We start from the raw sequence: 22791 nt of genomic DNA, 5'->3' as shown, positions 1-22791 counted from the left end.
ACAGTTTTTGGTTTGGTTTGAAATTCAGGGTAGTAGCGTTGGTTTGTGTTTTTTATTTTCGGTATATGGTATGAATTTGTTCATCCAAAACAGATTTTGTTTTTGGGGTATTTTTTACTACCCCGTACAGTAGGTGGCGGCAATACACCTTATGAGTGTAGTCTGCCAGTTAACCTCAAAGAAGAAGAAGAAGAAGAAGAAGAAGAAGAACGCAGCCAGTGTAGCCTAGGCCTAATCAACACTAAAGCTTCAATAGCAGCCTGCAGGGAGTGGGACTTGGACAAATGTGTTGCAAGAAAAAAGAAAAAAAACTGTGGGCATATGCCCAGTTTACCTTGAGAAATTTGAAAATATTATGAAATTATTGCAGAATATTGATTTAGGCCTAATTGCTGTGGTCTGGTATATTAATTTCCCACCAAGACCACAATCAGTTGTGGACACCTGCACAGAATAAAATGTTATGGATTATGGATGTAAAATCTGATTCCAGGTCGGCATGCTTCGTATAACGTCATACATCCTAACCTTTCTGAGAGCAGAGCAGGCCCGCCATTTCCCTGAATGCTTCTAGTCCTTTAAACACAGCAGGAGTGTCAATACGAAGACAGGAGACACACAGGGATCCAGTGAGCGAGAGATCGGGATGAGAGATGGGCAGAGAATGAGTCAGCGAGAGAACCCACCAAATCTACCGCCGCATCTTTATTTATGAAATCTATTTGATCAAAGGCGTCAGTTGGATCAACATAAGACTGAAATAGTCAAGCGTTGTTTGAATTTCTTTGTATCATTTTTCTTCCGCCTCGTCGCCCTGTCTTTTTCTTTGTTTTCCCCCTTTCTTTATTTTATTTTTAAATAGGCGGTGGACAGGAGGTGTCAACCGTAGAGATTATATCATTCAATTAATTTGGAACTTTATAGACATATTGTGATTTTTCAAATTCTTTGTTGCATCAATAAACGAAGATGTCGGGGCAGAGCATTACTGACAGGATAACTGCAGCCCAGCACAGTGTAACTGGATCTGCTGTGTCGAAAACAGTATGCAAGGCCACCACACATGAAATAATGGGCCCGAAAAAGAAACATTTGGATTGTAAGTATCGAATTAATCAAGTGTTTCTGATATAATGTGTCATTCTTAAATCCAGTCAGAGTTCTGCATTTCTTGAATTATGGCGATGGTTACACAAGGCCCAAAGGCTGAATGGATAGGCTAATGTTATTGCTAGTTCCTGTCAAAATGTATCAAGGATAACGTTATATTATAGAAAAACGAGATCGCACAATGAGAATTCTCGTAACATTATTTAACTGGACGTTAACAACAGTACTTTTAATATCAGATATATTTTGTATAGTTTCAGGGTATTCCTACTCATCATTAACATTACTGTCAAATTAGCAAGCTTTCTAGCCGTCTGTATAGCGGTTTAATTCATTTCGTATAGCTTTAGGCTCCCTGGTCTAAACAGTTATCATGTAATTATCAGTCGGTGTATCTTATCTTACAATTGACCAGTTCTCCATGATACAGTACATAAACGTTTTGGCTATACAAAAATGCCCCCGAAAATATATGTTCCAGGGAGTAAATTCAGTAGGTCTATTTGATATATTTACCATAGGAAAGGGTATAAAAAACACCTTTGAACAGTTCAGAAGTAGAAACTACCTTGTTCATATTTCACAGGTGGCCTAGAGGAAGTATCAAGGATAATGCTTTCAGTCCAATATGCAAAGTGTATTCCATATTATTATCATTACTAGGTGTGTCTGTCGCTGCTGAGGGAAACACATGCACATTGCCTTCTGAAAGTATTTATACCTCTTGACTTATTCCACATTTTGCTGTGTGACAGCCTGAATTCAAAACTGATTAAATAAAAACAAATCTTACCCATCTACACACAACACCCCATTTTAGCAAATGTATTAAATGAAGTACAGAAATCTCATTTACATATGTATTCACATTTCACACCCCTAAGTCAATACATGTTAGAATTACATTTGGCAGCATTTACTGTGTTTACGTTTGCTGTGAGTCTTTCTTTGTCAGTCTCCAAGAGCTTTGCACACCTGCATTGACCAATATTTGCATGTTATTCTCCTTTTAAAATTCTTCAAGCTCTGTCAAGTTGGTTGTTGGTAATTGCCTGACAGACATTTTTCCAAGTCTTGCTATATATTTTCAAGCCATTTTAAGTCAACTGTTACAAGGCCACTCAGGAGCATTCAATGTTGTCTTGATAAGCAACTCAAGTGTATATTTGGCCTTGTTTTTTAGGTTATTGTCCTGCTGGAAGTTTAATATTTCTCTCCCAGTGTCTGTTGGAAAGGTTTTCCTATAGGATTCTGCCTGTGTTCTATTCCATGTACTTTTATCCTAAACTCCCCAGTCCTTGCCGATGACAAGCATACCCATAACATGGTGCAGCCACCACCGTGCTTGAAAATATTAAAGAGTGGTACTCAGTGATGTTTGGGGCAAATCCAACACACCACACAACTCTTTGTATTCAGGACATACCGTGAATTTCTTTGCCACAAGTTTTTGTAGAATAATAGTGAAGACATCAAAACTATGAAATAACACATATGGAATCATGTAGTAACCAAACCGAAGTGTTAAACAAAATAATTTGAGATTCTTCAAACTAGCCACCCTTTGCGTTGATGACAGCATTGCACACTCTTTGCATTCTCTCATGATGTAGTCACCTGGAATGCATTTCAATTAATAGGTGTGTCATGTTAAAAGTTGATTTGTGGAATTTCTTTCCTTAATGCATTTTAGCCAATGTGTTGTGACGAGATAGGGGTGGTATACAGAAGATAGCCCTATTTGGTAAAAGACCAAGTCCATATTATGGCAAGAACAGCTCAAATAAGCAAAGATAAACGACAGTCCATCATTACTTTAAGGCGTAAAATGTCAGCCTTCTGCTCCGGTGCCATCTTACATGAAGGTCAGTCAATCCAGAAAATTTCAAGAACGTTGAAAGTTTCTTCAAGTGCAGTCGCAAAAACCATCAGCTATGATGAAACTAGTTCTCATGAGGACCGGAGGTACCTCTGCTGCAGAGGATAAGTTCACTAGAGTAACCAGCCTCAGAAATTGCAGCCCAAATAAATATTTCATAAGTAACAGACACATCTCATCATCAACTGTTCAGAGGAGACTGCGTGAATCAGGCCTTTGTGGTAGTATTGCTGCAAAGAAACCTCTACTAAAGGATACCAATAAGGAGAAGAGACTTGCTTGGGCTAAGAAACACGAGCAATTGACATTAGACCGGTGGAAATCTGTCCTTTGGTCTGATGAGTCCAAATTTGAAATGTTTGGTTCCAACCGCCATGGCTTTGTGAGACACGGAGTAGGTGAACAGAGGATCTCTGCATGTGTGGTTCCCACTGTAAAGCATGGAAGAGATGGTGTGGGGGTGCTTTGCTGGTGACACTGTCTGTGATTTATTTAGAATTCAAGGAACACTTAACCGGCATGCCTACCACAACATTCTGCAGCGATACGCCATCCCATCTGGTTTGCGCTTAGTGGGACTATAATTTATTTTTCAACAGGACAATGACCCAACACCTCTCCAGGCTGTGTAAGGGCTATTTGACCAATAAGGAGAGTGATGGAGTGCTGCATCAGATGACCTGGCCTCCACAATCATCCTGCCTCAACCCAATTGAGATGGTTTGGGATGAGTTGGACCGCAGAGTGAAGGAAAAGCTGGCAACAAGTGCTCAGTATATGTGGGAACTGCTTCAATACTGTTGGAAAAGCATTCCAGGTTGAGAGAATGCCAAGAATGTGGAAAAGCTGTCATCAAGGCAAAAATAAAGATCAAATAGAGCTATCTTCTGTATACCACCCCTACTTTCTCACAACACAACTGACTGGCTCAAACGCATTAAGTAGGAAATAAATTCAACAGATCAACTTTTAGCAAGGCACATCCTGTTAATTGAAATGCATTCCAGGTGACTACCCCATGAAGCTGGTTGAGAGAATGCGAAGAGTGTGCAATGCTGTCATCAAGGCAAAGGGTGGCTACTTTTTAATTTTAATTTTACCTTTATTTAACCAGGCAAGTCAGTTAAGAACACATTCTTATTTTCAATGACGGCCTATGAACAGTGGGTTAACTGCCTGTTCAGGGGCAGAACGACAGATTTGTACCTTGTCAGCTCGGGGGTTTGAACTCGCAACCTTCCGGTTACTAGTCCAACGCTCTAACCATTAGGCTACTTTGAAAAATCTCCAATCTCAAATATTTTTTTCATTTATTTTTTATTTCACCTTTATTTAACCTGGTAGGCTAGTTGAGAACAAGTTCTCATTTACAACTGCGACCTGGCCAAGATAAAGCATAGCAGTGTGAACAGACAACAACACAGAGTTACACATGGAGTAAACAATAAACAAGTCAATAACACAGTAGAAAAAAGAAAGTCTATATACATTGTGTGCAAAAGGCATGAGAAGGTAGGCGAATAATTACAATTTTGCAGATTAACAATGGAGTGATAAATGATCAGATGGTCATGTGCAGGTAGAGATACTGGTGTGCAAAAAAGTAAATAAAAACAGTATGGGGATGAGGTAGGTAAATTGGGTGGGCTATTTACCGATGGACTATGTCCAGCTGCAGCGATCAGTTAGCTGCTCAGATAGCAGATGTTTAAAGTTGGTGAGGGAGATAAAAGTCTATTTGGATTTGTTGAACACTTTTTTTTTTTTGCAGTTACTACATAATTCCATATGTGTTATTTCATAGTTTTGATGTCTTCACTATTATTCTATAAAATAGTAAACATAAAGGAAAAACTCTTGAATGAGTAGGTGTCCAAACTTTTGACTGGTACTGCATATTTAACCCTGATCGCAACATCAGACCTTTTTTTAATCTGTGTGTCCATTCTCAGAAACGCTACTCGTCACAAAGCAGAGCACCTGCCACTGCAAAAGTAACAGTGAATGCAATAAATGTCCATTAATTAATTCCAACTATAATTTGTTTAATTATATGTGATTAAATCTCAAGGATTTTGCATCTCCTCTGCAAGCAGGTTATGGATAATAGGTTACCTTTCATATGTCATTGTTATCATGATTATAGGAGCATATTGCATGACACACAGGTACAATGCCATGGAGGTTGCTGGTTCAGACCCCAACTGAAGAATGTAGTAGGCTAGCTACATATTGTATTGCTTTTCCTAGGTTCCTTTTGCAGACATTGACCTCTGGAACAACTGGAAAACTGTGATCTGAAAGTGCCCACTTCTAATCACATTTGAATCTATGGACTATCTATGCTAAAGTTGTGAATTTCACATCTGTTAGTTGAGCTTAGGCCTACAGTACTCTCCTGAGGTACAGGAGCCATTATATGACAGGATGAGTGAAAGTAGGCTCAGAAGTCTTTTGGCTCACCCAAACCCGATCAGCCGTCCAATGTGAAATATAGTGCATTCGGAATGTATTCAAACCCCTTGAATTTTTTTCAGATTTTGTTACGTTACAGCCTTATTCTAAAATTGATTAAATAATTTTTTTCCCTCATCAATCTACACATAATAGCCCATAAAGACAAAGTGAGCTCAGGTGCATCCTGCTTCCATTGATCATCCTTGAGATGTTTCTAGAACTTGATTATTCTACCTATGTTAAATGCAATTTAATTGATTGGACACGATTTGGAAAGTCACACACCTGTCTATATAAGGTCCCACAGTTAACAGTGCATGTCAGATAAAAAACCAAGCCATGACGTCGAAGGAATTGTCCATAGAGCTCCCAAACAGACTTGTGTCGAGGCACAGATCTGGGGAAGTGTACCAAAACATTTCTGCAGCATTGCAGGTCCCCAAGGGCACAGTGGACTCCATCATTCTGAAATGGAAGAAGTTTGGAACCACTAAGACTCTTCCTAGAGCTGGCCGACCGGCCGAACTGAGCAATCGGGGGAGAGGGGCCTTGGACAGGGAGGTGACCAAGAACCCAATGGACACTAATAAAGCTCCAGAGTGCCTCTGTGGAGATGGGAGAACTTTTCAGATGGACAACCAATCAGGCCTTTACGGTAGAGTGGCCAGATGGAAGCCAAAAGGCACGTAAAGGACTCTCAGACCATGAAAAACAAGATTATCTGATTTGATGAAACCAAGATTGAACCATTTGGCCTGAATGCCAAGCGCCACGTCTGGAGGAAACCTGACACCATCCCTACGGTGAAGCATGGTGGTGGCAGCATCATGCTGTGGGTATGTTTTTCTGCGCCAGGGACTGGGAGACTAGTCCCGATCGCAGGAAAGCTGAACAGAGCAAAGTACAGAGAGATCCTCGATGAAAACCTGCTCCAGAGTGCTCAGGACCTCAGACTGGGGTGAAGGTTCACCTTGCGACAGGACAACGACCCTAAGCACACAGCCAAGATTGCCTTTGGGGCAAGTCTCTGAATGTCCTTGAGGGGCCCAGCCAGAGCCCGAACTTTAACCTGATTGAACATCTGTGGAAGGACCTGAAAATGGCTCCCCATCCAACCTGAGCTTGAGAAGATCTGCAGAGAAGAATGGGAAAACTCCCCAAATACATGTGTGCCAAGCTTGTAGTGTCTTACCTAAGAATACTCGAGTTTGTAATTGCCAAAGGTGCTTCAAGTACTGAGTAAAGGTTCTTCAATGCTTATGTAAATGTAATATTTCAGTTTTTTATTTTTAATACATTTGCAAACATTTCTAAAAACCTGTTTTTGCTTTGTCATTGTGGGGTACTGTGTGTAGATTGGTGAGGGGGAAAAAACTATAATACATTTTTGAATAAGGCTGTAGCGCAACAAAATTGGAAAAGGTCAAGTGGTCTGAATACTTTATGAATGCACTGTACCTTAGACTCACTTACAGCCTCTCATACACAGACAGAAGAGTTGGCCGCCTAGGCCTTATATAAAGAGCTGTTAAAATAACACTGTCATCGTTCCTGGCCCACTGTCCACACAGTAATATTTAGGAGTTCTCAGTGTGGCTGCTTTAACTGACAATATACCAGATATCGTTAGAGATTGCAACACAATTGCACATAAATTGTTAATTGTTGTGCTACAGTCTTCATGTACAGTGTTGCATACAGTATGATTTGTGTTAGACCTACTTTTAGAGCAGTGTTGCAACATATGACAACATCAAGGTGCAGTTAAAAAAGTGCTATCATCAATGCGAACTCCGGTGAATATTTAGCAGGCTGTCTAGTGTCTATAACATGACAGCACTGTCATCCCCCACCCCAGTCCCAGTCTTCCCTGGATAATCAACTAGCCATGCTAACTGCTGCTCTGGAAGGTTATGCTGTCCTACTTAGACCCCCCTCCTTTGAAAACATGAGAATATAGGCCAGAAAGCCAGGCCTGGTTATTATACTGTCAATCTGTTCATCACTCAGTCTAACTCTGAATAGGAATGGACACAGGTTTGACTGGCATCACCCAATCTCTACATCCGGGCTCTCCAACCCTGTTCCTGGAAAGCTACTGTCCTGTAGGTTTTCAATCCTACCCTAATCTAGCGCACCTGATTCTAATAATTAGTTTCCACTTCACAACAACAGCACTTACAGTTGACCGGGGCAGCAATTTGACGAACTGACTTGTTGGGAAGGTGGCATCCTATGACGGTGCCACGTTGAAAGTCACTGAGCACTTCAGTAAGGCCATTCTACTGCCAATGTCTTTTCTATGGAGATTTCATATCTTTGTGCTCAATTTTAAACATCTGTCAGCAACGGGTGTGGCTGAAATAGCCAAATCCACTCATTTGAAAGGGTGTCCACATACCTTTGTATCTATAGTGTATTTGACCAAAAATATATTGTTTGATTTAGAGATGGTGACTTATTCATCAGGCTTTCATCTATTGAACTTCAGTAGACCCTCTTGAGGAATTACCGTGCCAAAAAAAAGAGGCAGCCTGTAGTACCGTAGCATAGTAATTAAGTGTCTTGAGTGTAGTTAGGCAATTAGCCAGACCTTGAATTAAAGCTAATTGAATGAGATTGCAGCTGAGGGCAGAGTGCCCGAGTCCCTGTTTACACAGATTTTCAAAACATTGTCATTCATAGAATATTAACTAACTTTACCCCAAAATTCAACTCCCCCATAGGGGAAATGCCTTGTATCCACAGTTGTTTTAACCTCTACTGGCCAGTGGCCATAAGTCATTACTTGACATCAATTATCCATGGTCTTCCTAGACATCAAGCTATCGCTAACATTCTCTCTCTCTCTCTCCCTCTCTGTCTCTCTCATCTTTAGACCTGATCCATTGCACCAATGAGATGAATGTGAACATTCCCCAGCTGGCTGACTCACTGTTTGAGAGGACCACCAGCACGAGCTGGGTGGTGGTCTTCAAGTCGCTCATCGCCACACACCACCTTATGGTCTACGGTAATGAGGTGAGCTGGGCTTACAATCACCACTCAATGAAACATTGTCTATGGCTACATTCATCACTCATTCCATTATTTGCTGTAATATACAGTATATTATATCTATAACAGCAATGCTATAGTGTTGAAGTTTTCAGGTCACAGACAATAAGACAATCAATTGCTAACCAGGTGATTTTAATAAACATCTGGAAATTACTGGAAATTAATTAGTCCTATTCTATTTCTGTAGATCAATGAAAATGTAAGAACATGTATTGATACCGCTCTTTTTCTTTGATACAGCGTTTTGTGCAGTACTTGGCTTCAAGGAACACATTATTCAACCTCAGTAATTTTTTGGACAAAAGTGGTTTACAAGGTAAAGTATGAGGCCTTGGCTCTCAAATGCTTTTCTCAAACTCACCCTTAACTGTTACAGTGACAAATACTTATAAGAGGAAACAATATAACTTTTGAACGAATATAGCATGATTCTCAAGTAGGTTTTCATGACAAATGTAAGATTTATATCACTTCTCAGGTCTCTCTCTCCCAGGCTACGATATGTCCACATTTATCCGGAGGTACAGTCGATATCTGAATGAAAAGGCTGTGTCATACAGACAGGTTGCCTTTGACTTCACTAAAGTAAAGCGAGGGTAAGAAATTCCCAACATATAACAGAAGAAAGTGGTGTGTTTGTTTTTGACTGACCCCGGATGTATGTCAATGGAGTTCAAAGGCTCAAACAATTTCTTCCAATAAACACTTTTCACTTGCAGAGCCGCTAGCTGGTGTAAAAAAAAAATACTTAAAATATTTGACAGCTCAAATATTTAGTTAAGAAGGTTCCTGTCAATTTTAACAACAGAATGTCATAATTTTTTCAACATTTTCAAAGCTTTTTATATCCCATCAAGTAATCACAGTATTTTTGTAACTCTGGGAACGATTTATTAACATGCAGTACAAATTGACTGGCTGAGGCTATTCTCACTGATTCCCTCCCTCTCTGTCCTTTGTGCTTCTAATATCTATCTAACACTACACATACACACATCTCAACAGGGTGGATGGGGTGATGAGGACCATGAATACAGAGAAGCTACTGAAGACCATCCCTATCATACAAAGCCAGATGGACGCCCTCCTCGACTTCAATGTGAGTCTGAGGTCAACCTCCTCAGAACCGTGCTGCTCATGTACTGTAATATGAGAGGGTTCCTGGGGCTAACATATTGTCAGGCATACTGATTACTGAATGGACAGTGCTGAAACCAGAGATGAATACAGGCTATTTTCCCCCTCACTGACCTGCTCTTTTATTGTTTGTCAGCGATGCCAAAGTCATTATGTGTTAAAAGGGCAACTTATGGCTTATGTGAAACTGAATGATGTGTCTTCTTCAGGTTAATGCCAATGAGCTAACAAACGGAGTGATCAATGCAGGGTTCATGCTCCTCTTCAAAGATTCCATTAGGCTTTTCGCTGCATATAACGAAGGCATCATCAACCTGCTGGGTAAAACATCTACTCCAACTTGATTTACTCCACTATTTTCTGATCAATACTCTTTTAAAATGTTTAGTCTGGAGAAGTGCTTTGTAGGTCCTTGTACTGTAGATCTTTTGATATGTACAGAACTAAATTGCACTAATGGAGACTAAATTCTCTACAGAGTTTATCCCTAGTGTGTGTACAGATTTTCAGCGCTAATACCCACTGTTATTTTTAATTGTAATTTTTTTCCACAGAGAAGTACTTTGACATGAAGAAAACCCAGTGTAAAGAGGGCCTGGATATCTACAAGAAGTTCCTGACGCGAATGACCCGAATCTCAGAGTTCCTTAAAGTGGCAGAGGTGATTTCTTCTTTACCTGCTTTGAGTTTGATGCTATTCATTCATTCAATACCATTCATTAAAGGGATAAACCTCTGATATATTTACATTTTTGTGAGAAAATTATGGTGGCAGAAATTGGATAGTGGTAGAAAAAACGTTTTAATTTAGAAGCACCACTATAACTTTGCACATAATCATTTGACAGCAGGTGGGGATTGATCGAGGAGACATTCCAGACCTTTCCCAGGTAAGACTTTACACTCCAAACTGAATGATGGATTTACTTCTGCTGGTATAACCTATTAGACACATTCTCTGCACAAAACACCTACACACCGAACTTACTCTATCCGTTTGTCTACTGAAAAGACAGATTCCTACTGTATCCATCTCTCTCTCTCTGGCTCTCACTTTCTCTCCCTTATTTCTTGCTATCACTTTCTATTTTCTTCTCTCATTCTGTATTCTCTTTGTGTGTCTCTCTATCTCAGTATTAACTCCTCTTATTTAATCAGCTCTGTTGTCCCTCCCCACTATTTACTCCACCCTGCACACGTCTCCCAGAGATAAGGCACTGCTCAGTGCATGAAGTCCTCGAGCGCATGTTGCCAATTGAGGCATATTTCTCACTTTTTCTTCTTCTTCCCCTCTTGATTAGGCTCTATCTACAGTAAATAAAGGTGTTAAGCTGTTAAGAGTCCAAACTGACTGTATCTTACAGCACTTCCGATTTCACACAATGTACAGGAAATGTAATAGATGGCCCCCCACACCTGTTGTGCTACAGTCAGTCTTTGCAGTGACACTGGTTATATTACAGTATTTCCATGGGAAATCCCTCCTCGACCAAGGATCATTTTTTTCCTTGAAAGTACAATTACACTAATTGTGTGTTATGTCCCCTATTGTATGTTTTATGAGGCACCTGCAACAGTGTTATACCCTTCAAATACATTATAGTTACAGTTCAATATAGATATTGATCTCTGACCATCACCACCTTTATATTCTGTATTTCCCCTTATCTTTCCACCTTTAGTTCACAGTTTGTGTAAGTATTCTCATCTCACTCTTCTTCTGTGTCTGTGACTTGCTTTGGTGTTGTCTTTGCATGCCTCTACTCTAACTTTGTATCTCATTGATATTGTGTTTTATAGGAGTGAAACCTATTGTATACACAGTTCTCTTTGTCACATAGCCCATCCAACATACTGCCCAGGTGTGCTTAGACATTGCCAATTCAACACCACATACTGTAGGATGTTGAAAGTGCCGTGTCATCTACACACATTTCAAAATCACTCATCCAATGTGGCTTTCAGCTGAAGTCTCGAGTTAATATTTGTCCCATATTGAGGAGCTAAACACTTCCCAGTAAACTAAGTGCTAGCTAGAATCCATTAACTAAGGTATAGTGGTATATGGGACAGTATAGTTAGGGACCTGAGTTTTTCATGACCAGTTAAACGTTTTCAGAAAATGTTGTCAGGAAAAAGCTAGTGTATGCACAGTACAGTAACCAGGTTGCCCATCACCGCCTTAGATGGTTGTGTTTGTACAGTACTGTCTAACTGCATGTTTCTAACCCTGGCCTATACTAACTGCTGTTCTCCATTACAACAGGCTCCCAGTAGCCTCCTGGAAGCTCTGGAGCAGCACCTGGCCTCTCTAGAGGGGAAGAAAGTCAAAGACTCCACTGCTGCCAGCAGGTATGTACAGGATGGGCTACGCCCCAAATGGCACCCTATTCTCTACATAGTGCACTACATTTGAACAGAGCCCTATGGGCCCTGGTCAAAAGTAGTGCATAGGAAACAGGGTGCCATTTGGGACGTATCCTACATCTCACACTGGAGTGTCTTTGGCACTGAGTCCACTACTCCCCCTGCAGGTAGCCTAGAAGTGGCTGCCGGTATAATAACTGATTTGCTTTGTGCACCAAGCTCTTAAGCCAATATTGGTTAAAATATTATTGATGGTAATGGTTATTGATGTTTTCAGCCAGGGTTGCTGTAGTATTCTGCCGAGGGGTGTTTACTGTTGTGTGTTGTTTCAGGGCTAGTACTCTATCCAACGCAGTGTCCTCGCTGGCCAGTACAGGGATGTCTTTTACTAAAGTAGACGAGCGGGAGAAGCAGGCTGCTCTGGAGGAGGAACAGGCCCGTCTCAAAGCACTGAAGGTACAGCCGTCATGATGCGTGGATCACAACATGAATTTGACAAGAATGGACATGGTTTTGTGTTGCCTGTCCCATCTACATGTGAAGGACACTGATATGTTGCAGTATGCAGACAATGATCTGAACAATTCAAAGCCTTGTTTGGTCGATCCAGTATGGCCTACATACAGTATAATTTTAAAAGTTTGGACACACCTACTCATTCAAGGGTTTTTCTTTATTTTCACTATTTTCTACATTGTAGAATAATAGTGAAGACATCAAAACTATGGAATAACACATGGAATCATGTGGTAACCAAAAAAGGGTTAAACAAATCAAAATATATTTTAGATTTAAGATTCTTCAAAGTAGCCACCCTTTGCCTTAATGACAGCTTTGCACACTCTTGGCATTATTTTAACCAGCTTCATGAGGAAGTCACCTGGAATGCATTTCAATTAACAGGTGTGCCTTGTGGAATTTCTTTCCTTAATGCATTTTAGCCAATCAGTTCTGTTGTGACAAGGTAGGGGTGGTATACAGAAGATAGCCCTATTTGGTAAAAGACCAAGTCCAAATTATGGTAAGAACAGCTCAAATTAGCAAAGAGAAACAACAATCCATCATTTACTTTAGAAGGTCAGACAATCCGGAACATTTCAAGAACTTTGAAAGTTTTTTCAAGTGCAGTCACAAAAACCATCAAGCTTTGTGATGAAACTGGCTCTCATGAGGACCACCACAGGAAAGGAAGACCCAGAGTTACTTCTGCTGCAGAGGATAAGTTCATTAGATAACCAGCTTCAGAAATTGCAGCCCAAATAAATGCTTCACAGAGTTCAAGTAACAGACACATCTCAACATCAACTCTTCGGAGGAGACTGTGTGAACCAGGCTTTCATGGTTGAATTGCTGCAAAGAAACCATTACTAAAGGACACCAATAATAAGAAGAGTCTTGCTTGTGCCAAAAAACACGAGTAATGGACATTAGACAGGTGGAAATCTGTCCTTTGGTCTAATGAGTCCAAATTTGAGATTTTTGGTTCCAACCGCCATGTCTTTGTGAGATGTAGAGTAGGTGAACGGATGATATCTGCATGTGTGGTTCCCACCGTGAAGCATGGAGGAGGGGGTGTGATGGTGTGGGGGGTGCTCTGCTGGTGACACGGTCTGTGATGTATTTAGAATTCAAGGCACAGTTAACCAGCATGGCTACCACAGGATTCTGCAGCGATACGCCATCACATCTAGTTTGCGCTTAGTGGGACTATCATTTCTTTTTCAACAGGAAAATGACCCAACACACCTCCAGGCTGTGTAAGGGCTATTTGACCAAGAAGGAGAGTGATTGAGTGCTGCATCAGATGACCTGGCTTCCATAATCGCCCGACCTCAACCCAATTGAGATGGTTTGGGATGAGTTGGACTGCAGAGTGAAGGAAAAGCAGCCAACAAGTGCACAGTATATGTGGGAACTCCTTCAAGAAAAGCATTCCTCATGATGCTGGTTGAGAGAATGCCAAGAGTGTGCAAAGCTATCATCAAGGCAAAGGGTGGCTAGTTTGAAGAATCTAAAATATATTCTCATTTGTTTAACACTTTGTTGGTTACTACATGTGTTATTTTATAGTTTTGATGCCTTCACTATTATTCTATAATGTAGAAAATAGTAAAAATAAAAACCCTTGAATGAGTAGGTGTGTCCCAACTTTTGACTGGTACTGTACATAACTACAACCATCACCTCCAGTCTACGCTCTACATTCTACATCTGTAGAGTGTCTGTATTTGACTTGGACTCTTTCCACCCAGGAACAGAGGCTGAAGGAGCTCTCTAAGAGGCCTTCCTTCGCCACCACAGACACGTCTCCGGTCTCCACCACCGGGGGCACTATCAGCACAGCCCCGGCCATCGACCTCTTCTCCACACCCAGCTGCTCCAATGGGTAAACTTTCACTTATGAGCTGTGAAGCTTACCCACTCATGTGGTTGACCACAGAGGTTAGCGTGGATTATTTAGAAGTTGCTGATAACCACTGATATTTCTTTGTCCTCCTAGTGGTTAAGTTTAGGATTTAGAGTGCTCTTATTCTAGATCTGTGGTTAGAGGGAACCTATACCTCAATACGTCTGTGTGTATCTGGTAATTCTAATGTTCAGCTACATTCCCAGTGTTGATTCAGGTATTGCATCACTGCTGTCTTCTCTCCTCAGTGCTCTGAAGATGGAGAGTGACCTGTTTGACATTCAGCAGACCTTTAACCCTTCAGTGCAGGCCAGTTCTACAGGGCTTCCTGTGGCCACGGCATGGGCAGGTAGGAGAAACAGCCACCACCTCAGGACCCCTCTATTGTCTGCTGTCTTCTACCATGACCTGTTCTGCATGCTCTCCCTCTCTTCCTGTTGCGTCTGACTCTGATATCCTCCTGTTCTTCTCTTCTCTATCTATTCTCTTTCTTTCTCTCCTCTGCCTGCTTAGATCCTTTCACCTCTGCTGAAGCTGGAGATGACTCCATGCCAAATCTTAACCCTTTCCTCTCAAAAGTCGTTGTCGATGCCGCCGCTCACTTGCCTGTCGTGTCATCTGACGGTGTTAGCTATTCCTCTAGGACGTCTGGTCATGAAATGTTTGGTGGTAAAGATTCTCTTTATTCCTCCTGAAATACCCTTCATGTGTCTCTCTGTGGGACTGTTTAAAGAAAGTCTCCCATAAGCCGTACTGTTGTTACTTCTGTCTTGTATGTAAATCATCTCATAGCTGTCTAAAGTTAAATGTTTGTTGTGTACCTTAAAATGCAAGGCCTCCACTTGCCATGTTTCCATTATAGGACTGTGCTAAGGATAGAACCACAAGCTAACACTGTGACGGTGGAGTTACTGGTTATGTTCGTTTGATAGGCTCCCAGTCTAATATGACGCTTCATCCATTGAGGTCTCAAATGTATTTTACAGTCTAGTAAACCCATGTCTAAGTTAATTCTGACCAAGTTGGTTATGTTCAAATTATGGTTTTCCTGCTGCTGATATATATTGTTTCATAATGTATTCAAATAGGCTATTGCTTCTAGATTCTGATTTTTCAAACCAATAATTGTATTATTTTCTGTTGTAGTATCCTCTTAATAAGTTGAAATCTGTTTCACTTACCAATATTATTTTTGATTCTCTAGATCGTTATAATCCCTTTACTGACACAAACTCGTCCGTTTCAACCAATTACAAACGCACAGTGCGGATAGAACACTCCATCTCAGGTACTACGATGGCTCACCATCCCAGCCTATGTTTCCTGAGCCCATAGGCAAACATACGCCCCTCAACCCATGTAATGTGTTTAGTGGCCCAATAATAACTCTATGGTTAGGGTAGTCTGACGATTTTGAGGAATTTAGTATATTTGTATACCTTGTACTCTGCTGTTCCTGTTTTGACTTTGTTAGAATTAGTTTTACTTGTTACCTGTTAGTGTCCCTATACAACTGCTAACTATTTTCTGTTAACTGTCTCCTTTCTATCTGTACTGTCAATTTGCCTGCCTTTCTTGCCGTGCCTTGAAATGCCTTCCTTTGCTCTCTTATTCTTCTTGCTCCTCCTTGTCAGACTCCTTCTGTAGTGGTCCAGTGTCCATGGCCCAGCACCTTCCACACCAGGCTCCCTACCCCACTGAGCCCTCTACTGTAGCATGTCTATTCAGAGGTAGAGTACTAGAGAACCTGTAGCTGTACTGTAGCAGGTCTATTCAGAGGTAGAGTACTAGAGAACCTGTAGCTATACTGTAGCAGGTCTATTCAGAGGTAGAGTACTAGAGAACCTGTAGCTGTACTGTAGCAGGTCTATTCAGCGGTAGAGTACTGGAGAACCTGTAGCTGTACTGTAACAGGTCTGACTTTAACACCAATGGATAATGCTTATCCATCACTGCACCTGCCGTGTTCTGAGCAGCCTTCCCTTTGACCTCTTTACAGGGTACTCCACAGCATCACAGGCCCCCCCCTCGGGAGCACTCCAGGTGGATTTCGAGTCAGTCTTTGGAGCCAAAGCTGCTGGCGTTAACAACATTGACTCTGATGGTGAGGTGTTGAATATTTTACTGTTTGATGCACACAGTGTTTCACATCCAACCAATGTACACCTCTCTGTCCTCCTTAGACATCCTGAAACCCACCATGGTCGGCTCCAATCAGGCCCTGTGCTCCATCAATCAGCTGTCAGACAAACTGGTCGGAGATGACCTGGACTCCTCCCTGGCCAACCTGGTGGGCAGTAAGTGTCACAAAGTCACGCTAGGATATTTAATTCAGATTAAAATAGATCAACTCTCATCTTTGCCTGAGTGAATCATGGTGTCTATTGATATTTTGACTCATATGTTAGATCGCAATATGTCACACAGCTATAGCAGTAGAATGAACTGTTTCTGGATGTGTACATCTCACATTTATATTACTATCTCTTGTAGATCTCGGGATTGGAAATGGCACAACAAAAAAGTAAGTGAGCTGTTCATGCTGTTCAGTCTCTTCAACATGCTGTGGTCAGTGCTAGATGAAGAACTGTTCTGTATAGCCAGCAGCAGTTAGGAGCCAGTGCTAATATTAGCTGTCTTAATCTACAGTGACATCCACTGGAGCCAGCCTGGGGAGAAGAGGCTGACTGGCGGAAGCAACTGGCAGCCCAAGGCAGCCCCAAACACCACCTGGAACCCCGTCTCCATGGTAATACACACTACACTGGCCTCTTACAGTACTGGTGCTCTTACCTGCCTGTCATGAGTGTTTTAGCTACTGTATCACTCTAGTGTTGGTTTTAGACCAATGTTAAGAAGTTGTTGTCTTGACTTGACATTGGTCTGCTGGATTATCTGTGAGAGAAGATTGGTGTGTTTTTTAAATACTTTTATTTATTTGTATTTTTATACCCAATTTTGTGGTATGCAATTGTTTTTAGTAGCTACTATCTTGTCTCATCGCTACAACTACAACGAAGGTTGAAAGTCATGCATCCTCCGATACACATCCCAACCAAGCCGCACTGCTTCTTAACACAGCGGGCATCCAACCGCACCAATGTGTCGGAGGAAACACCTGGCAACCTTGGCTAGCGCGCACGGGGAGTCGCTGGTGCGCGATGAGACAAGAATATCCCCAACGGCCAAGCCCTCCCTAACCCGGACGACGCTAGACCAATTTTGCATCGCCCCACGGACCTCCCGGTCGCGGCCGGTTACGACAGAGCCTGGGCGCGAACCCAGAGTTTCTGATGGCACAGCTGGCACTGCAGTACAGCGCCCTTAACCACTGCGCCACCCGGGAGGCTCTCATTGGTGTGTTTGTGTCTCCACAGACCCCCCCAGTCATGGCCTACCCTGCCACAACACCAACAGGCATGGTGGGGGGATATGGCATGGTCAGTATCTGTCAGATAGATGTCTGGATGCACTGAGGGACATAGCCATACAGTAGTTAGCACTGAGGAACATAGCCATGCAGTAGTTAGCACTGAGGAACATAGCCATGCAGTAGATAGCACTGAGGGACATAGCCATGCAGCAGTTAGCACTGAGGGACATAGCCATGCAGTAGTTAGTACCGAGGAACATAGCCATGCAGTAGTTAGCATTGAAGGACATAGCCATGCAGTAGTTAGCATGGAAGGACATAGCCATGCCGTAGCTAGCACTGAGGGACATAGCCATGCCGTAGCTAGCACTGAGGGACATAGCCATGCAGTAGCTAGCACTGAGGGACATAGCCATGCAGTAGCTAGCACTGAGGGACATAGCCATGCAGTAGCTAGCACTGAGGGACATAGCCATGCAGTAGCTAGTACTGAAGGACTTAGCTATGCAGTAGTTAGCACTCTTCCCCACACATGCAACATGCAGACACAGTCATGTCATTAAAACAACTCCTCAAATCACAACTCTTTAAGATTGACTCTGATCTACCCCCCCACACACACACATACTTTTAATTGATGCATTTTACGTACTATACTGTATTTTATGTAGGCCTACTTTTAATCTAAGATGCCCTTGAGTATCTTGAAACGTGTCCGCTAAATAAAATGTATGATTATTATTATTTACAGAGGGAATAGCCATACAGCATAGCTAGCAAAATGAGAACATTATAGCCATGCAGTATAGTCAGCACTGAGAGCTAATAGCCATGCAGTATAGCTAGCACTGATAGCTAATAGCCATGCATTATAGCTAGCACTGAGAGCTAATAGCCATGCAGTATAGCTAGCACTGAGAGCTAATAGCCATGCAGTATAGCTAGCACTGAGAGCTAATAGCCATGCAGTATAGCTAGCACTGAGAGCTAATAGCCATGCAGTATAGCTAGCACTGAGAGCTAATAGCCATGCAGTATAGTCAGCACTGAGAGCTAATAGCCATGCAGTATAGTCAGCACTGAGAGCTAATAGCCATGCATTATAGCTAGCACTGAGAGCTAATAGCCATGCAGTATAGCTAGCACTGAGAGCTAATAGCCATGCAGTATAGCTAGCACTGAGAGCTAATAGCCATGCAGTATAGTCAGCACTGAGAGCTAATAGCCATGCAGTATAGCTAGCACTGAGAGCTAATAGCCATGCAGTATAGCTAGCACTGAGAGCTAATAGCCATGCAGTATAGCTAGCACTGAGAGCTAATAGCCATGCAGTATAGCTAGCACTGAGAGCTAATAGCCATGCAGTATAGCTAGCACTGAGAACTAATAGCCATGCCGTAGTAATTGGAGTAACAGTAATAAGTGCTATAGATCCTTCTGTGCTATGCAATCTACTGTAACATGTCTATTATGCCTGATGTTTCTCTATGATATTGTCTTTAGCCACCCCAACAGCTTGGCTCTATGGGTATGATGAACCAACCCAACATGATGTACAACCAGCCCGTCATGAGGCCGCCCAACCCCTTCGGCTCTGTTTCCAGTGCCCAGGTGTGTGTTTGTACAATAATCAGACGTGTGTGATGGTAAATGTCTATTGTAGGGTTGTGTGAGTTCAGTGTTCAGGTGTATTCAGTGCTGTGTGGTGTATAGTTACAGTATCCGTTCTGTGTGTGTGTATACTACCCCCTGTGAAAACAACTATGTTCCAGTTTACTCTTACCTCCTCAGGAGGAGAGGGACATCTGTCTGTCATCAGTTTCCTCAAGAGTCCCCAATTATTTTCCCATCTTGGTTAAACTTCTCTTTCACCCTTCATTCCTCTCTTTCATTCAATCTGATCGCTCGCCCTCTCTCACACACACTGTCTTCCTCTCTCTGACCTCTGCTCCTCCTGTGTGTTTTTCCCTCTCCCTGAAATAGCCCTCTGCAGCCTCTAGTCCTTCCAGCCAGAGTCCTCTCAGAGCCCCCGGACAGGACCCATTTGCACAGCTCTCTCTCAAGGATTTCTTGTAGAGCGTCTCTTAGGTACAGCATGCTATGTGCTTGCGGATGTACATGCATGCGCAGCGTGGCTTCACACTAATGCTTCTCTTTTTTTCTATTCTCTTACTGTTATCATCTTTTCCTTCATTTGCAAACACACTGCTTCTTCCATCTGATCAACCACTGCTGTTTATTTCCTCTCGCTATATCGCTTGCGCTTTATATGGGCTTGATTAGTTGGTTTGTGTCTTGCTCGCTTAAACAATTGGCAGATGCATTTCAGGATGTTTTTAAACTTTCAATTATACTAACCAGTATGTCTTTGCTGATATAGGTTGCCATTGCTGAAATCTTGATTCATCAGCTGTATCTTATGTGACAGTTGCTTTTGCTCTGGGGACATTCTGATGCCTTTTCATTGCATTTATTCAGTTGACTATTTCAGCACCACCATGAGCGGGCTGGTAAAACTATTTTCTAATAAATCCTTGTATGTTGATTTCCATCCACAGATGCAGTTCATGTAATATGACGTGTCTCAGAAAATGAAGCACTTAGCAGCAAAGCTTTGTCTTCATTGCCAGTCTTACTCTTCAGAGAAACGTTCACCCTCTCCCCACCCCAAATACAGACATGTCAAGAACACAACGAACAGTGCAATGACTGGAGGAAAACCATGGAAACCATGTCCAACTGACGATGGGAAGAAAATAATTCACCACTCGTTATTCTGTCATTTGTCCAAGACGTCAAGTGATGCTGCTGTTTTTAAAAAGTACCTATAGGGGTTCCTCATCCATTGTATCCTCTGCTATGGGTGCTGAGAAACTTTGATATTATGTATTTGGAAATACTACTGTGGTTGGGTGTAACAGCTTGGTGTTCTAATCTAGTGTGGGGGGAGGGGGAGGGGGACAAGAAGAAAAAGAGGAGAGGAATCCTTCCATCTCTTGATTCGATCATCAGTGATCCATTTCCTAGTTATTTAACTGTCACTGAGTAGTGATGCTAATGACGTTTACACCTGTTTTAGTTTGTCTTTTTTACTGTGTTTACAGTAGACATTCCTTGTGTGTTGTTTATTTATTTATGATATGGTTTTAAAACTGAGGAAGAAAATCTATAGTGTAATCTATAGTACCTGTGGGAGTGCCTCAGCATTTAACATGGATGTTGGATGGTTTCATTGGAGATGTAGAGAAAATAAAATAGATATTATATAAAATACACCTATAAACGGAATGATAGAGCACTAAATATTCTTCAAGTTTTGTGATAAGAACAGTTTTACTAGGTCAAATCTCATGATCTCCCCTGTGCAAGTGGAGTAGGGGGTTCCAGTATGAGTCAGTAATCTATATAGTCAATTCTGTGCCTAGGGTTTTTTGCAATGGAACAACCTTTCTGTCTAGTTGAAAAACACTTAATCCACGATTCTGAAGCATCACACTGGGGTGGAATCCATTTTGCTTTAAGCTTGGCATGCCATTGACTCACTGACCGTTTAATGGCTGCCTTTACTCTGAATGTGAAAGAATTGCTTTCATGTTGAACATATCTTTCCATGCTACCCGCACCACCTCAGCTCTGACTCCCTGGAAGCCAGACGAGAGTGTGTCTGGGTGTTGTAGACACTAAACAAGGGTTCCAGTTTTGATGTAAATTAGTTGTATAAAGATCCAGTGGAACAGGGTGAGAGAGGGGCACTGTTGATCGGTGCTCTGTGTATATAAAACTGACTGTTCAACGGAGAGGGAAGTGAAAGATGTAAGAAATATGAAAGCAATTCAATCAAATCTGACTCTACCTACATTTGATTCAGGATATTTTCTGCGTTTGTCTTGCGTGGATTATATTTTTGTTTATGTAATTAAAACGTGTAGCAGACATTGACAGGTTTTTTTTTTTTTTTTTAAATAAAGAGCAGCTTCCACAAAGTGATGTTCTTAAACATTTTTATTACAATTTGTTGGTGAATATTGCAACAGTGATGGCATCTTTGGCACTACGGTTAGTATATACACATAAGTATGTGGACACCCCTTCAAATGAGTTGTTTTGGCTATTTCAGCCACACCCGTTGCTGACAGGTGTATAAAACTGAGCACCAAGCCATGCAATCTCCGTAGACAAACATTGGCAGTAGAATGGCCTTACTGAAGAGCTCAGTGACTTTCAACATGGCTCCTTTCCGTCAAATATCTGCCCCAGTCAACTGTAAGTGCTGTTATTGTGAGGTGGAAACATCAAGGGCCACACAAGCTCACAGAATGGGATTGCCGAGTGCAGAAGCGTGCAGCGTGTAAAAATCATCTGTCCTTGGATGCAACACACACCCTAGTTCCAAACTGCCTTTGGAAGCAACGTCAGCAAAATAACTTTGTTGGAAGCCTCATGAAATGGGTTTCCATGGCCGAGCAGCCGCACACAAGCCTAAGATCACTATGTGCAATACCAAGCGTCGTTTGGAGTAGTATAAAACTCGCCGCCATTGGACTCTGGATCAGTGGATATGTGTTCTCTAGAGTGATGAATCACGCTTCCCCATCTGGCAGTAATACTGATGAATCTGGGATGGAGGATGCCAGGAGAACGCTACTTGCCCGAATGCATAGTGCCTACTGTAAAATTTGGTGAAAATAATGGTCTGGGGCTGTTTTTCATGGTTCGGGCTAGGCCCCTTAGTTCCAGTGAAGGGAAATCTTAACGCTACAGCATACCATGACATTCTAGATGATTCTGTGCTTCCAACTTTGTGGCAACAGTTTGGGGAAGGCCCTTTCCTGTTTCAGCAAGATAATTACCCCGTGCACAAGACAAGGCCCATACAGAAATGCTTTGTCGAGATCGGTGTGGACGAACTTGACGGCCTGCACAGAGCCCTGACTTCAACCCCATCAAACACTTTTGGGATGAATTGGAACACCGACTGTGAGCTAGGTCTAATCGCCCAAA

The 22791-nt window shown here is 42.0% G+C and overlaps 1 protein-coding gene across 33 annotated transcripts; it reads left to right on the top strand.

Moving 5' to 3' along the window:
- Nucleotides 1–206: 206 nt before the first annotated feature.
- Nucleotides 207–21727, top strand: picalmb (phosphatidylinositol binding clathrin assembly protein b). 33 transcript variants are annotated; one of them, XM_031790909.1, is made up of 24 exons: nucleotides 220–1099; nucleotides 8325–8467; nucleotides 8747–8822; nucleotides 9000–9102; nucleotides 9512–9605; nucleotides 9853–9964; nucleotides 10198–10304; nucleotides 10492–10533; nucleotides 11326–11337; nucleotides 11910–11995; nucleotides 12343–12466; nucleotides 14263–14396; nucleotides 14666–14766; nucleotides 14931–15086; nucleotides 15622–15705; nucleotides 16052–16147; nucleotides 16417–16521; nucleotides 16601–16714; nucleotides 16911–16941; nucleotides 17067–17166; nucleotides 17795–17857; nucleotides 19294–19401; nucleotides 19774–19878; nucleotides 20349–21727. In XM_031790909.1, exons 1-23 carry the CDS (start codon nucleotides 970–972, stop codon nucleotides 19864–19866), a joined length of 2214 nt encoding a protein of 737 aa, XP_031646769.1. In that variant the 5' UTR covers nucleotides 220–969; the 3' UTR covers nucleotides 19867–19878; nucleotides 20349–21727. The 33 variants fall into 33 exon arrangements, 31 of the variants coding, with proteins under 31 accessions (XP_031646782.1, XP_031646769.1, XP_031646766.1 ...); XM_031790906.1 differs by having other exon boundaries at nucleotides 8985–9102; XM_031790907.1 differs by having other exon boundaries at nucleotides 221–1099; nucleotides 8985–9102; nucleotides 14269–14396.
- Nucleotides 21728–22791: the final 1064 nt, after the last annotated feature.

Source organism: Oncorhynchus kisutch, linkage group LG15, assembly GCF_002021735.2.
Source record: "Oncorhynchus kisutch isolate 150728-3 linkage group LG15, Okis_V2, whole genome shotgun sequence".
Lineage (NCBI taxonomy): Eukaryota > Metazoa > Chordata > Actinopteri > Salmoniformes > Salmonidae > Oncorhynchus > Oncorhynchus kisutch.
Note: the sequence above shows the minus strand (reverse complement) of the source record. Positions and strands in the feature narration are given on the sequence as shown.